Consider the following 17036-nt stretch of genomic DNA (forward strand, 5'->3'; position numbering starts at 1 on the left):
AATCTAGCTACTACGTAGACACTTGGTCTCGGACGTCCAGCCTCTGGAACGGTGAGCAAGCTAACCAGTCTATGGTATTTTATATGGCAACCCTGAATGACCAAGTCACCATTTGCTTTTTGTTTCCTAGAAGTCAAGGCTGGGCTCCCAGTCCAGGGCAATAAGTTGCTGGCGTACATGACACAGATGTACAGTCTTATGACCTTGACTGCTGGGGATGTTGGCAGAATGTGAAGCTCTGTATGCCGAGGTTTCCTGGGTCTTAGAGAATCAGCTAGACCTCCAACAAGGCATACTTTAAATCTCAGGGGCGGAGCACTTGGTCATGATGGATATAAGTGACACCTAGAGATGCCAGAAACCTCCTTAATGTCATAGCAGTCTGCGGTCCCCAGTGGTGACATGTCTGAGTATTGTGAACACACGCTCCCATGCTTGGCTGGAGCATGCCCTGAACTGCAGCTGCAGACAAGCAACACCTGGGTCCAGTTTAGTCCTGTTTTGATGTTCAAAACCCTAGGAGCTGTTTGAGGCCCATTTCTGTGGGCTGCCGGGTTACTGAAAATTATCTCTACATGTCAAGGCAACTCAGAGGTCACCAGCACTTCTTTGAGGGTGCACATGAATTCATGTGTGTAGAGGCCAGAGGATACCACTTCGAACTCTGCAAGTAAGCTAGTCTGTCTATCCGACAATTTCCAGGAGTCCTGTTTCTACCTCTATAGCACTGGGATTACAAGGTGGGCCACCACACCTGACCTTTTGAATACAGGTTCTGAAGACTGAACTCAGGTCAAGTATTACTGACTGAGCCACCTCCCCAGCCTGTTTTTCTGCTTTTCCATGTGAGCTTTGGACATACCCTGCCATGGGGATATAACTCTTCCTGAAGCTAGCGGTCCTGTCCTCCACCCCCAGGCGGCTTCAGGTTCCATGTTGACTGGGTCCTTTCCTGATGGTACCCACGAGTTCTGGAAAGCAGGCTCACTTTTAGACCTCTGCGATGCTCTTCCTTAATGGGAACGGATGACTTTGGTGTCTTTGGGCCAGAGAAAAGACCATGTGACAAGGAGCTGAGTAGGCAAAAGGGACCTTGAATCTGCGCCTGAGAAGGGGCACTGGGTGATGAGCCTCCAGGGCCTGGCAGAGAATGGGCTGAACCCTCCCCCACTGCCCTCCCCACCCTTATCTATCTCCTGCCTGCCCCCATGACCAGTGGAAAGGAGGAAGTTTGAAATACCAAAGTCCTGTCTCCCCCAAAATATGTTTTATTCTTGCATTACATTTGTGTTTCCAATTGTGAATAAAAAATGGTTAGAAAGTGGTTACAAAACAGCGTGAGTGGGCTAGAGGAGTGGCTGCCCTTGCGTCTGTCAGTTCTTCGCCTGGATGATGCAGTGTGGGCCTGGCGTAGAGGCCGGCTCAGTCGGGTTTTTCACTCTCAGGATCTAGAAAACAAAATGGCCACAGCTCACTACAGGCCTTGGAGGCACTGGCCTCACCCAAGGCTGGGCCCTGATGCCCCTGCACACAGCCCTGCCAAGGCACCTTTCCCAGGGGCCAGAGCCATGCCGGGATGAGACTGTGCGTTGTACAGCGTTCTATTCTCTGCACAGAGCATGGCTGTCACCTGGTTGTCTTCTTCTAAGAATAGCTAGTCACTCAGCAATGACCACCTAAGTCCGAAAAGACAAGGCCTCACCCCTGTCCCGCTGAACCATCCTAGACTGAGTTGGCCTTGGCCTGGGAGCAAACAGTAACCTTCAATTTCTGCTTCTGAATAGGGCCCATGCCAAGATGAGGTACAATGATACAGCTGCGGGGGTCTGAGTACAGGAAGGAAGCCTAGTGCTGTGTCTTAGGACAGCCACCTCTAGCAGAATGTACCCCATGCTGTCAGGGCCAGGTCTGCAGCGCACATACACAAGGCTGTCCGTGAAGCGCTTGCTGGACAACTTAGCGCAAGTCTTCTCCCTAAACCATCACCTTCCATAATGCCTTGGGCTCCCTGAAGGCCAGTGCCTCTCATATGACTTTGGTTGGCGCCTGCCCAGCTCTACTCAGCAAACCCAAGAGCCTGAAAGAAAAGTCCCAAACCATGAGGAAGGCGGTAACCAGGAGCTCCTAGAACTCATACGAACAAGGTTTTCTAGGACCTTGTGACAGCTCTGATGGGACTGGAAATGCAGTCTGCTCTCTGTGAGACTCACCCTTTCTCCCTGCACTTCTGAAAGCAATGCAGATGCAGTCTGGCTTGCAGCCCAGCCAATAGTCTCGAGAGCAGGCTGCAATGCCAGGTTTGAGGTAATGGCCTGGTAACAGTGGGCCTGGGCCATTCCCAGCAGGCGCAGTGCTGGGAAACAGGCAACCCCACCAGAGGTTTGGCTCTTGTCTCCCAGCCCTATGAGCTCCACCCTCCGGGGTACAGGACGCATGGCTGCTGGCTCCAAGCAGAGGCCATGCAGGCCCCCCTGGACGACCCATACCTATCTTTTACAAGGCTCTGGTATGAACAGAGGGCAAGAAAAAAGCTGTCATTTCACAGTATTTTCAAGCAAACGTTTATTTTTCTCCTTCGCACATACAGTCTCTTGGAGATCCCATGCCACTAGCGTTCTCACAGTAGGAAAGGACTTGGGCGCAGGAGTGAGAGAGAAGGCAGGCTCCCCTTCACTAAGAAGTGGGCCTGTGTGGTTTTCAGACCAGACACAGAGAACAGAAATCTCTTATTGCAGTATTGTGGCCCGGCAGATGACTCTGCTCAGCCCCCTGAAAATTCAATTCTAACTGAATTGATGGAATAGTGTATTTAAACCAAAATAACTGAGCTGGTTCTCATGAGTACAGCTAACTGTACAGTTCACAGCAGGGTCACCCCAGGCAGCCCACCCTCCAATGGAGGCGTAAAACATTTGTTCAGAGGGAGTCAGGGGCTTTCATCTCCCCCCGGAACAAGTATCATGGAAACCTCCAGAAATGCTCCACCCCTCAGCAGGCAGGCCTGAGGACGGCCTGGAGAGGCATTTGCAGGGAAGGATGGGCAGATCACAGGCTTCTAAGAAAACCATGGACAAGGAAGAAAGTGAGTGGGGACCCCTGAGCTGAATGGTGGTGTTTGCCTGTAGGTGCTCCTAACAGCCTGCTGGCTATCAAGGCATTCACCGTTTGTTTCTTGGCAGGATCCTCACGGCTCAGCAAAGCTGCAGACTCTCCTCACAGGAGTGTCAACTTCAGGAGGGCCCTGTGGCTCTGTTACTGAAGAACCCAGGGTGACCTCACTCTGTCACGGACTGAGCAAGGTTCATCCAGCATTTGCAGGTCACATTGTCAATGTTCACTTTAGTTTCTGTTTTTAGGCATTTACACTAGAACTAACTATCCACTTCACATCTGTACCCCATTCCCATCTCTGCAACATAACACAGTGGAGACAGCAACGCGCATGTCAACCGTAATGAGATCCACCTTTGCTTTTGGATCAGTGGCCTTTTTAAACATGTCTTTCCATCAGGAAACAGAAAAGCTGGAATTCAAGGCACTGGGCTGCTGCAGGGGGATGGCGGGGTTCTAATCCTCAATCAAGGACAGGCAATGGGGTGTGAAGACTGCCTGTGTTGACTGCAGGGACCTAAGGGTGAGGGGGTCTGAGGCAGCGGGGGAAGTGTCTTGCTGCCCTCTCATGCCCCCTGGGCTGAAGCTCTCTGCCCTGTGCCCATGTGAAGGAGCCATGAGGAGGCCAAACCACAACTGGGTTCTTCCACATGCTTCCGAGTGCTCCATCTGGCCAGGGCATGGCAGAGGGCTACGTGATGTGCAGCCGGGGGCCTGGCGTGCTGATAACAGGTGGCCGCAGAAACACTGGCAACATAGGGACCTTAGGAGGGCTCTGACTTCCCCAAGTGCCCTGTGAGTTCCCTGAGGCCACCCAGGGCCCCCAGGACACAGGAACAGGGAGCAGGCCTCCATACTGACTCAGAGGCAGTGCACAGGGAGGGCCTGAGAGGCTGGAGAGGACAGTACCTGGTATGGGCACAGGCAGGGCTGGGGTGGCTCCAGGAATGGTTGTGGTGGACAGAGGGCCGGGTGCTGGGGCCAAACACGGTGTCCCCACTCCTGCTCGAGGCACAGTTGTCTATGAGATACAGAAACAAAGAGGAAGGCACAGGGGGCTGCAGTCAGTCAGTCTCCTTCTGTAGTCCAAGTGCCGGTGTGGAAAGCAGCTGCCCTCCCGCCCCTCATCACTACACTGAGGGCTAGGCACCTGTGGGCCATATGCTCCAGCTGTCCACAAGCCAGACGGAGTCTGGAGCAGAACCTGCCGGGTGTGGAAGGGTACATGAGCGACTGACATACTTCCACCCAGGTGACACCATGGCCTAGTAACCATTATGCACCTACAGTAGCCCAGGAGGCGTGCGGGAGCAGGATCTCTGGGGCAGCCCTCTGTACTCCCAGCCAGGAGCAGTGGCCTTAGAGGCAGGGAAAGGAGTGGTTGATGGCTTCCAGAACCAGCACCTCTGATGTCCGGACTGGACGTGACTACAGCGAGAGAGATCAAGAACTGGCAGTCCGCAGCATCTACACAGACATAGTTGGGAAACCGAAGACAGTAACTACAAAGGTTTAGCATCCCAGTCCAGTGGGTTTTGCTGCCTCACAGAGACAGGAGAAGCCCCACTGGAAGGCCTATGCTGGAGTTCCCTGGTGAGCACTTGCCTGGCACATATGAGGCCCTGGCTTCTATCCTCTGACCACAAACACACACATGACAACACACACCTCAGCTAGTGTTCTCCACACAAGGCAGGATGGAGATTCATCAAGCCCCACACCCTTTACAGAGGCATGCTCAGCAGTGAAGGCCTCCATGGAGCCAGCACCCGTACCTACAGAGGGGGTAACGTTAGGCGCTTCCCCAAAGTGCCTTCAAACTTCTGGTCAACATTGTGAGGGGACCCAGCCAAGGTAAGACAAGAGAAGAAAAAATGCATAATAGCAGAAGACAAGACTATGTGTAGAGAAACCCATAGGAAAGGCTGAACAAGCAAATTTCGCAGGACTTCTAGGCACCAGAATTGGTCACATTTTTGCATACTAGAAACACTCAATGGGGACACGAAATTTTCAGAACTGCACAGTTTGTAGCACTCCCAATCATCAACCACCTCGGGAGGGGTTTGATGAGAGATATTAACACCCTACAAAGATGTAAAGAAACAGATGCCAAGTTGATGCAACACTCAAGACTGGTAATATGGCGAACCTATCCAGTTCATTGAAAGACTTAATTCACTGTTAAGAGAAGCTCCAGTGGGTTACCTTAAGAACTACAAACATCATACACACAGATAGAATATTTTATACATAATAAATAAATAAATAAATAAATATTTAAAAAAAAAGAACTACAAACATTTAGGACCCAGAAAAACCAAGAGACTCTTGCAGTTCAACAGTGGATGTCCTAGCCCACCAAATAATAAGCTTATTGCAAAGCTGCAGCAGGGCAACGAGAGTGTTGTTCCCATGCTGTTGGGACTGGAAAGGAAGGTACTGCAACAAGTAGATAAGCTATGGCCCAGACAACAGCTAAAACAGCAAAACTCCTAGAAGAAGAAAAAAACCCAAAAACTAAAAGTCTTCTGTTTCATGCTCAGTACCAAAAAGTAGAAGAGGAGGTTGGAGATCTGTAAGAGTTCCTGTGTGGAAGTGTGGGGACTCGCGCAGACTCCTAGTGCCTGCAGTCTGGTGTGGCAGCACATATCTGTGACCCTAGCGCCGGGGAGGGGCAGAGAAGGGTGGATGTCTGGAGCTCACTGGCCAAAAGTCAAGCTAATTGGTAAGCATCAGGCGAGAGAGAGAGAGAGAAAGAGAGAGAGAGAGAGAGAGAGAGAGAGAAAGGGAGGGAGGGAGGAAGAGAGGGAGGGGGGAGAGAGAGAGAGAGAGAGAGGTGTGTGTGTGCGTGCGTGCGTGCACACACACCTGACCAGGCACTCGACAGAAGATGCCTGCTAAAAACAAGAATGTGTGCTCAAAGACAAACCAAGACAATTAAAGTCTAGATCTCAAATTATTTTTACAATTTTTTCCAACACAATATCCTTCACACAATATTACAACCTCACAAGGCGAGACAAGGAACCAAGGAGTGAAGCTGTGGGAAGAAGGAAACCAGGGAACCGGAAGAGACTGTGTAAATGAGATGCATCACTGAGACATTTGGCTGAGAACTTTAAACTTTTTTTAAAATTACTTTTTATTTATGTATAAGTGTGTGTATATGTGTCTCTGTGCAGGTGTCTATGAGGGCAGAAGAGGGCCCCGGATGCTCTGGAGCTGGAGTTACAAGCAGTTGTGAGCCTCAAGACATAGGTTCTGGGAAATGAACTTGAGTCCTCTGCAAGAGTCAGAAAGGCTAGAATTAGTGGCCTGGCCAATTTAAGAAGTTTTTCTGTTTTACTCTAGTGCTGGGGGCCCAAACCAGGGTCCTCGCTAACACTAGGCAAACACTCTGCCAACAATTCCCAGTCAAACCTAAGAATCTTTCTAGAGAACATCAAGTCAGAGAGAGAAAGAAATAGTAAGAGTTAGAAATGAAGGAAATATACAGCAAAGAATATCATCAAAGATAATAAAGTTCTTTGAAATGGCTCATGAAATTAACAAAGCCTTAAGAGATAAGGACAAAAGGCAGGAAGGGAAGGAAGGACAGACACACAGAGGAACAGAGACAGAAGAACACAGAAAGAAGTGGGGCATAAATCACCAATACCAGGAACGACACACAGCTTGGGGATCGGCCAAACAGCAACAAAAGGCTTACAGTGATTAAGTGGCAACTGATTTGAAAGTTTAGGCAAATTTAGGGAAGAAGTAGTAACTACCAGGGAAGCAGAATTTAACAAGACTGTCAAGACAAAACACTCAAATGGCGTTAGGATGGGAAAAGAAACCAGATTCTTAAGGAAAGCCTTCCCCAAGAGATGGACAGATGTGTGATGAGTTCTGCCAGCATCACCTACTATAGGAGGTAGCAAGCAATTTTCACAGCAGGCTTCCAATTCCTTGTGTGTTTGGGAGGATTCAAAGCATACGTTCACAGAGGGATGTTTTCCACACTGAAAACAGCACCCACAAGATACTTCAGCCCAGATGGATTCACCCATGAGCTTCGGGAGTCATTTAGGGTAGAAATAACACCAATCTTCCACAAATTCCTCCAGAAAGTCGGAAAAGTGGGGACACTCCTACAGCTAGCTCTCCCAAAATCGTAATGTGTGCCAAGACCTGCAAGGGTGGCTACTTGTCCTGCCTCATGTTGGCCCCAGTTGGATGCAGCTGCCACTCAGGAGTGAGGGGTACACCTGCCCTTCCTATAGCCTGGAGACAAATGGATGTAATGCAGATGGAGGTGTGTCTGTCCACAGAGAAGGTGTGTGGCCTACTTGGGACTGCCTAAGGATTCTGCTGTACCTGAGTTCTAGGGTCATAGGCACAGCCTGTTCCCTGCTGGCCACAAGGACCACAGGAAGTCACTTTTGCTTCCTAGTCACCACAGGGGCAAAGGCCTACTTCTTTTTTTTCTTCTTCCTTCCTTCCCTTCCTTCCTTCTTTCTTTCTTTGAGAGAGGGTTTCTCTGTGTAGCCTTGGTTGTCCTGGAACTCACTCTGTAGACCAGGCTGACCTCAAACTAAAAAATCCACCTGCCTCTGCCTCGTGAATGCTGGGATTAAAAGTATATGCCGCCACCACCACCCAGCAAGGCCGAATTCTTTTGGAGAAGATGGACCCTGATCATGAAAGTCAAGTCCTTAGCATGATGGCCATCTGGCACACGGGATTCCAGCAGTAGCTCATAGCCACTATGCCTACCATATCCCTCCCAGTAGAGCCTGTGCCCCTGCTCACTCACAGCCCGTGCCTCGCCAGAGGCCTCCATGTCATGCAGCTTCTGCGTCTGCTTCAGCTGGTTGAGTGTGGGCTTCAGTTGCGCCGCCCCCACCGTCTTTGTTGTCCATTCGTCCACCAGCTTGTGCAGATCGTCGGTGAAGGTACCTTTCTTGTTGTTGCTGTTGTTCACCTGTGCCTGGACGTGCAGAGTGGGCTGGGGACCTGGCTCAGGGCCTGGGGCCAGGCTGCTGGTGGAAGACCCTGGGGAGTCATATAGGCCAGGATTGGTGACGCCACACACTCACTCAGCACCACTGACAGGCTGGCCGCAGTCATTCTCACATGATGGCTGGGACAATCAATGGCCTCACTCTGGCCAAGCAACACCTTGCTTCAAGAGGCGGTCTGCATTAGCGGGCCTTGCTGCCTGGTGTTAGGCACCATGAGGCTCTGTGTAGGCTATGGGAGACTGGGCTGTGCCAGGCAGCCTCACTTGTTTCTTAAGCCAGGCCAGGAAGACGACCCTGAGCAGGTGGCAGTCTCCATTAACAGTCTCCCAAAGACCTACCACAGAATATTCCGAGACTCACACACGTGAGAGCATGGGGAATTCATGGCACAGCCAGATACACAAGGGCACTGGCATCCCAGGGGCAGGGGCAGAATCTCAGGGTACTCTCTGGCCTACTTTGTAGAATGTTCAGCATGTGAGTGCCACCACCAGCCTTCCAGCACCCCCTGGGCAGACTGTTCATTGTGCTCCTGTGTATTTTAGCTGGAACCCAAGACAAGGAAATGGTGCCTTTTCTTATGCGAGCACTTGGAAAGGTGGTAATAAAAGATACCACACCTAGAGTCCCTCGGGTGGGCTCCACACCCTCCGAGCCACAGCTTGGTGATACTGGGAGGCTGGGAGCCAGGAGTCACTCTGCAGACTAGAGAGCTTGCCTGCTTCTGTGAGAGATTGTTTTTATGGCCCACACAGGACTTATTGAATTGCCTCCTCCCTTCCTCCCCTATCCATGCATGTAATTCCACCTAGCAATTTTGAATAAGCCAATTTAAAATGTTTATACACATCACCAAAAAAAAAAAAAAAAAAAAAAAAACCCAGACAGCTAATGACCATCTCTTCAAACAAGCTGTTCCAAAATGTAGTGAACTTTAGTGGCCAGCAATGGGGGAGCATAAACAGAGGGTTACACGTTAGTGATGAGACTCAACACACAGCTATTGCTACATGAGGTTTTTCAGCCAGGGGGAAAAAAAGATGAAGGGGATTAAAAAACAAAAAGACAAGAAAGAGCAAAGGGGTGTGTGTGAGTGGCCCAGGTTGACTAACAACCTTCCAGTCTTGGTATCTCTCCTTGGGAAGCACTCATCATTAACACTTCAAAGAAGCACTGAAGCCTAAGGTTTTGGAAGGACCCAATTAATAAACACTAATATGCGGACACTGCGGAGAAGGACAGGCCTATTAAGAAGTGACTGGCAAGATGGCACAAACTCTAGGAACCATGGAGACACAAAGAGGAGCTGGGAGGAAGCAGCTATCCAGACAGGCAGAAGCGAAGCAGAACCCTGTGGGTCAGGGGCAGAACAGGCCACACGTCTGTGGGAGGCCCTGATACGCACTAGCCACGACAAAGCCCATGCGATGAGAGGGGACAGAGGGGGTAAAAAAAACACAAAAACCAGATAATTACTACTGCTGTGTTCTTTGCCTAGGCAGAGACGCTTCAGGGCTGACCCTGTAAGGGAAGAACAAAGGACACAAGACCACAGGGTTAGGCAGAACAGCACACACCACATGGAAGCAAAAGTCATCAGTGTGCAGGGAGGGACAGACACAGGCAGCAGTCGGAGAGGGAGGCCAGCCTGGCCTGGGAGAAGGGGGTGACATCCCCAGAGTTCGTGTACAGGCTCTTATGGCCTTCCGCTGAGGAGGTAGAGGTGCCAGGGCAAGCCCCCAAGCTTCAGGGAGAAGTGTTTTGTCTCTAAAAGCATATTCCAGAAAAAGAGAAAGAAAAAAGAAAAACCAGAAAAACAAACCAAAAAAAAAAAAAATTGCAAAGCACACTGCATGGGTTTCAAACACCAGGCCTTTGTGAGTCCCACTGGTTGAGGCAGGGAAACCCACTGAAAGTCAGCCATGGGGTCCCCGAATGGAGCCAGGCTCAGCCTGGGCTGGCCACCAAGGCCACCAGAGGTTTTCCAAGTGCAAAAAGATACATTGTTTTGCAGGTCTGAGGCCAATTCTGGATCCCAGATGGCTGCCTTGGACTAGGTCAGAAGTGCATCCAGAAGGGTTATTAGTGAGTCTTTCTTGGGGTTGATAAGGATTTGGGGAGACATCGTGCCTCTTCTCTGCCAACTCACTTTCCCCACGGGCATGGGAAGCAGCCTTACTGGACAATCACTAAAACAGCTCTAGCCCCACTGTCCTGAGTTTGTCTGGGGTCCCATGGGCAACATACAGAACGTGACATCTGGCAGTGTAGAGGGGTAGAGTAACCCAGTGACCCAGGGCCAGCCTGGGCTACAGCATGTGCTGTGATTCTATCTTAACCTATGGCCACTCTGGGAGCCACAAGTGGCAAGGAAGAGCTCAGACTTCCCCAAGGTCACTTGGCAAAGCCACACTAGCATAGCAGGTCTGTATTCCAGCCCCATCTCCCCTCTCCGAAACACATGTTCCAGGAAGGGGGTGCTCTCACTCAAGGCTCTGGCTCATAGGCCTGGTACTCTTGCCCTGAGGGATAGGATAGTGCATAACCGCTGGCCACACCCCAGTCAGAATTAGCCCGTATATCGGACCTGAAGCACAGCTGCAATGGATTTACTCATTTTAGTTTATTCTGTATGGCTTCTAAGGTTACAGTGGGGCAATGGGGTATTTGTTGAGTAATTCAATTTTCAAATTGAAAGAGGGGAGATAAACAGGAGGGATTTGGAAGATACTGTGTGTTGTGGGGAAGGAATCTCAGTCTACTTTTGGAGGAAAGGGGGCTGTGGATTCGGGACCCTGTGTAGCTATTGTCACACTGGGTAGAATGCCAGAGGGACTGCTATGGTTGGCCTTCCTGGATTCCAGACTCAGGTGACCATGGCCATCAGCTCCCATCTTCCATATTGCTCCTGGATTGGCTCCAGATGACCAGAGTAGGCAATGCTAGTCTCTGGACAAATCAGCCGGTGTTTGTCATTTTATGTCAACACTTAGGCCACACCGCTCTCTGGCAGGACTTGGTGCAAAGTCTCAGGGGAACATCTAGGACTCCATGTTGAAAGTCCTGCATATCCCTAGATGGCTCCCAATATACCAACAGACAGGGTCTCTACCTGGGCATCTGATGAACAAGCTTGGCCCCCGTCACTACTATGCCAGGATAGTACTAGGTGAGCAGATCAAACCAGCCAGAGGCAGGATGGTTTCAACCAGCCCCAGCCTGATCTCCCTGGATATCCCATTTGTCCCTGCAGTGAGGTGAGGTCTCTGCATATTGCTTTGGTTTAAACCATGAACCACACGTGGGTCAACAGCACCTCCTCTCCAGAGTCTCACAGTCACCACCCTGAGGACCTTAGCTGGCAATAAGAACTTTTCAAGCATGGCAGATATAAAGCTCAGGAGGAAAGACAAGGACAAATACTTAAAAGAGGGGCTCCGGCCTCACATCTCTTCTCTGCATCCCAGTATTCAGACATTGATGAGGTTCACAGAACAGGCCTCCTCGGGGAGTCAGCCCTCCTGGTCCCCTATAGCCAGCCCAAGTGTCTCAGCTTCATCCCCATGCCAACCTTCCACAGGCCAGCTCTAACTACAGACCACTAGACAACCCCCCCTCAACCTCCACCCAATTCTGATGTCAAGGGCTAATATACCCCCAGAGCTGTTTCTAAACAATCCTTATTCTCAAGTGGTGACAATAACCAAAAAAAAACTACCCAGGGCGCATCAGTTCAGAAACAAGATATGGTTTAGTCCATCATGGAACCATTTTTACTAGGCCTTGAGCTGTATAATCCTGGGTTTTACAGAGCCTGGAGCCAACATGCCTGCTTTCACAGCCCTCTATAGTAAGCCTAGGCTACAGAGTGTGTAAGGGGTCTCCTGTGTGTCCTGCTGGGGGACCTCACTGGACTCTCTCACCACCAGCAAGAGATAAGAACAATACAGAGAAGAGGCTGGGAAGGCTTCCGAGGGTTCCTGCACCAGATCTGAGGCAAATGAGAACAGGATGAAGTAACAACACATTGTGAGACCTCATGTTTCCTATGGCACAGCAAGAAACAAGAGGTGCCCATGCCTGCCTGAGCATGGGTAGGATAGGACACAAAACAAGTGTCTCAATAGGCTGTACCCACAGTTTCTCATGAGCAGACACCCAAGTTCAGCCTTGGGTTCTGACTTGAATTTTTCCTCCTCAGTTCCATGGCCATTGTTTTTTCAGAATAAATATGGCTGACTGAATGCTACTGTCTACCATAGGAAGGGACATGCAAGAGAGTCATTGGATCTGTGCCAGGACCCTGTCCAGACTGGGAGGAGGGAACTGATAGAGGGTCCACACTCCCTGGAGGCCTATGATGGGTTTGAATAAGAATGGTCCCCACAGGATCACATATTTGAATTGTGGAATTCAATTGGGGAATGGCATTACTTGAGAAGGCTTAGGAGATTGGTGTGGCCTTGGAGGAAATGTGTCACTGGGAATGGGTTTTGACATTTCAAAAGCCCAAGCCAGGCCTAGTATCTCAGTCTCTTCCTGCTGCCTGTGGATCTGGATGTTAAACTCTCAGCTCCTTCTCCAGTACCATATCTGCTTGCATGCTACTATACTCCCCGCCATGAAGATAATGGACTAAACCTCTGAAACTATAAGCAAGCCCCAAATTAATGTTTTCTTTTATAAGACTTGCTGTGGTCAATGGTGTCTCAAGAGAGCTCTATGACAAGGCCTTTCCACCCACAGCCCATCTCTACCTGCCCCTTGTCTCACGTCCAGCTCTGCCTCTGGAGCTCTCTGATGCTCTGCCTGACTCCACCTGAGACAGGTCCTCCAGCTCAACTTACCCTCCTGGGGACTCCTTTTCCTTCTCTGGGCTTCACAGAAGCCCAGATATTTCTGTACTAAAAGTTTAAGATTATTTTGTTTTCTTAGCACCTTCTCTCTCTAGGAAGTAGGGGTGTCACAAGCCAAAGACATGAACTGATACTGTGTAGGCTTGATCAAGGCCTCCCGGATCACACAGCTTCCAAGGCAGGCATACTCTAGCATCTTACCAGCCACCTGTGCACTCTGCCCTGAGAGCCCTTCTCTCCTCTCAGCCTCACGGCCAGGCTCCATCCTTCCATCATTTATCCTCTCACACTCATGAAGCACTGCTCCCTGTCCCCTACTGACTCATACTCCATGCTTGATTCTCACAGGCCTCGCATCTCCTCTTGAAGACACTCTGCAGTTTACCCAGAAACCAGCACACAGACATACAAACGGATGTCTCAACGAGAGGCTAGATCCCTAAAACTCAGAGGCCAGCAGCCTGCAGGATAAAAGAGCCTTTAGGGCTTCACTTTCAGAGTGCACTGGCCCAAGATTCTCCATACGCTGTACCACAGTGAGAGGTGCCAGAGTAGGGACTCACCTAAGCTCTGCCTGGCAGCCACTTGAGAACACATAAGGGTCAGAGAATGCTGAGCCAGCCCAGCCTGCCTTGATAGGCCAGGCTGTGGACCAGCAATGCATGTGCAAGCAGCATAGCCTGCTCAGATGTCCCCTCCTTCTGGTCCCCTCTCCCCACTGTTTCTTAGTCTCAGGCCAGTAACTCACAGTGAAACCAATGAACACCATTCAAAGACGTGACCTGAACTAGAGAAGCTGCCCTCAGAGAGGCATGACTGTGCTCGCTTTGACAAACTGTCATGTGCTCTGCCCCGGGCACAGGACATACCCAGAGTTCCAATGGTCACCTAGTGACCATCCTCTTATGAGTTGTGTCCCCACCAGTCACAGTCAGAAGAGGCATCAGGCAAGCAGGGGCCAGAATGAGGCTGGCGGGTGGGTACACAGACCGCCTGCCGCAGAAATATGAGGGACACACAAGGGAGCCCTCCCAGCCCTTCTCATCCTCAACTCAGTAACTGATGGGAAGCTAGAGAGACGCACTGCAAGCCAGATGTCACTGTGCCATAGCGGGCAGACTACTGAACAGACAAGAAGATGCTGGGAAGCCCCTGGCACTTCCACATAGCCATGTGCCCTTGACCCGTCCACCTGGAGGAGGATGGCCCACCATGGGCCTCTGATGCAGGGAGTAGGGAATGGTAATGGTCACCTACCACAGACATGGTCTCTGGGTCCCCACAAGCACAATGTATCTTTATTGTACAAGCAAAAAGTCATGTGCCCCAAACCAGCATCTCCAATCCAATTGTCAAAAAACTCTTATTTTCTTTTTTCAGTTAAAAAAGACAAAAACCTTAAAAGCTCTACAACTTTGGGTTGATTTGCCAATCATCGTGAGGGCTAAAAACAAGTCGCACCAGGGTGAGTTGGTCCCAGCAGGTGAGCATCCTGAGTACTAGAAACGTGTCCCAGTATATGTGAGGGAGGCTGGCACTAGGTGTGAGTCTGGTGGAAGGGGGAGGAGCTGCCTCACTGGCTTCATCCCTCACATCACATGGGTCAGCTGAAGACTTACGGAGCAGAGCGCCCCAGCTGGGTGGGAAAGAACGGGGACCCAGGCAGAATGCAGGCTCCAACGCATGAACTATGTGGAATGGGGCAGGTATCTATCAATCTTTCTAAGTTGGCGTGAGCAGAGGGTAGGGAGAGATGGCAGAGGGGACTACCCTGCATGGTAGGGTAGAGGGCCAGGAAGCCCTAGTTGGAACAAGTCCTTTGTTTCACAGTACAGGGGATGGGACCTGAGGCCTGTCTTTTGCATGCTAGGCAAGGGCTGTGCCACTGGTTTATACCCCCGAGAACCCTGAAGCACATTCTTAGCATCTCCACATGCAGGGAGTGGGAAAGAGGGTGGAGATGGGGCTGGGTGTTGGCCTTTGGCCCTACACAGAAGTCACACCCTCCAGGGACATCAGAGCTGTCATCGGTCTGCTACATGCACATTGTGGGAGTCCAGGTACGTGTGTAACACACTGGGTATCTGGAGAAGGTTGGGGTTGTCTTTTTGTTGTCATTGGAACTGGGAGACAGCAGACATGTATGCTGGCCACAATTACAACAGAAAACTACGTCCAACATCCAAAGAAAAGAAAAGGAATGAGGTGATGGGAAGGGTGCAGAATGCCCTGGTGTATGTGGTGGAGGGGCCACGGGAGAGGTAGGTATGCTGTTGCGCATGATTTTGGTGCCTGGGCGCAGCCAAGAGCATGCACACAGCTGACTGTAGCTGGGTGACTATGGACACTGTGTGTGGTAGGAAAGGCTTGTGGGGTCCACCTTTTTACATGGAGGAGGTGACTTCAAGGGCTGGAGTGGCATCCTATGAAATGTATGATAGGTAATGAAGACGGGGTGGGGAGGGGAGAAACCAAGGGCCAGGAGGTGGGAAAATACAAAAGAACAAATACAGACAGATGGACACAGATACGGGTCCACTGAGGAATCGAGCACGAGGCTTGCTACTAGACTTATAGGCCCCTCTCTCAGACGTTGGGTGGTAAACCGTCCAGCCTGCAAATGAATATAAAGGGAAGAAAACAGAGAGACACTTATCAAGTACAGGTTGCTGCGATTCCTCCTCCACACCAACAGCCACACCAGCCTTGTAACTTAACATCCATGGCTCCATCTAGCCCAGCCCAAGCACCAAAGCCACTGACCACAGAATGGGAGGAGGCAACAGTAGGAGCAGAAGAGAAGCGGCCCGGAGGAGGAGGAGGGGTGGGGCAGGTGGGGCACCTTTATCAGTCACCATGATTTCTCTGGACAGAGATGGTGAGGACAGGAAAGCGCCTTATCGAGCAGCTGCTGCCGTCCACGGCAGTGATGAGCAGACATCCCAGCCTGAGAGCTGAGCCCTTGTCCCCTAGCCGTCCTGTGGACTTTGGAAGGACCCGGTGTTTACCACCGTCTGGCTCTGCTGTGGGAAGCGGGCAGGGCAGGGTAGCCAAGGCCTAGGAACGGGCATCGCAGAACACAGCAAGATGCCAGGCCCTGTTCCCTCCCAAGTCATCGGGCTGATCCCTCCTGGTCCCGGCCACTTCCTGAGGTCCACTTTAGCAAACCCATCACACCTGCCTCTGAGCCGCTTACATGGCGGGACAATTCCATTCTTTGTGCCCAAAGACTACACCTTTACATTTTTTTCCTTTTTTTTCTTTTGTTTGTTCTTTATAAAGCTCTGGCCCCCTCTACACACACAGGCGTGCTCCTGGGACACCACTGAGGCCCTACGTGGCTGGCACATGCTTGGAGACAGGCAAGCTGGAAATCACCTTGGCCACGCGCTCCGCCTCCATCACTGGCTAAACCGGAGCAGATGTCTGTGGACAGGGAGGCCCGGACGGAGCAGGGCTGCTGGGTCTGAACTGCCTTGGTGCCCGGGGGCGTGCTGGCGTGGGCAGGGTCCTTAGTGGGAGGGCCTCTGCTGGAGTCAGACAAATGACCTGGGCGAGGGGGGGAGAAGAGGTGACAGGCACCATGAGGCGCCAAGGGGCAGGGAAGGGTGTGGCTGGGGTGGCTTCCTACTCTTTGGCTGGGTGACCTTGAGGAAGTTGAGTCTCCTTAAGAAAACCGGTACACAGACAAGATTCTGGTCTAAAGTGCTGGGGCTAATCAAAGAAAGCATCCCCTTTACTAACCCCCAGTGCCATGCCAGACCTATGCTGTGGAAGGTAATAGGTGTGGGCTCAAGGTAGCCATTGTGCAGTGTCTCCTCTCAGCTTTGGGACCGGCACTGGGTTTGTATCACTTGTACAGGTGGCTCAAATTAGGGAGTGCTTGCAGGTAATTCACTAGTGCCTTCCCACTAGTGTCATACTTGGTACTGGGGCTTATGGGTCCTCCCCGCTCAGAGCAGACTCTGCAGCACAGCTCTGGAAGCCTCAAAGGAACCCCAACATGCAAAGGGTACGGACTGGTGCCTAGCCCCTGCAGCACCAGGAACTGGGTACCACT

The 17036-nt window shown here is 51.1% G+C and overlaps 1 protein-coding gene across 13 annotated transcripts in view; it reads right to left on the reverse strand.

The window, feature by feature from the left end:
• Positions 1-1252: 1252 nt before the first annotated feature.
• Positions 1253-17036, reverse strand: part of LOC121434148 (serine/threonine-protein kinase WNK2) — a 108502-nt gene continuing 92718 nt past the window's right edge. For 8 of the 13 annotated variants that reach the window (XM_041632980.1, XM_041632979.1, XM_041632977.1 and 5 more), the window contains 5 exons: positions 16355-16525; positions 15492-15590; positions 9597-9641; positions 7913-8151; positions 2521-4132 (listed from right to left, as the gene is read on the reverse strand). In XM_041632980.1, coding sequence (XP_041488914.1) covers positions 3803-4132; positions 7913-8151; positions 9597-9641; positions 15492-15590; positions 16355-16525 — 884 coding nt within the window. In that variant the 3' untranslated portion in view covers positions 2521-3802. Of the gene's footprint in view, positions 1449-2520; positions 4133-4159; positions 4579-7912; positions 8152-9596; positions 9642-15491; positions 15591-16354; positions 16526-17036 lie in introns of those variants that run through there. The other 5 variants (XM_041632982.1, XM_041632985.1, XM_041632986.1 and 2 more) reach the window with 5 other exon arrangements.

Source organism: Microtus oregoni, unplaced genomic scaffold (genome assembly GCF_018167655.1).
Source record: "Microtus oregoni isolate MIOR12 unplaced genomic scaffold, Mior012 000042F_ref0000377, whole genome shotgun sequence".
NCBI lineage: Eukaryota > Metazoa > Chordata > Mammalia > Rodentia > Cricetidae > Microtus > Microtus oregoni.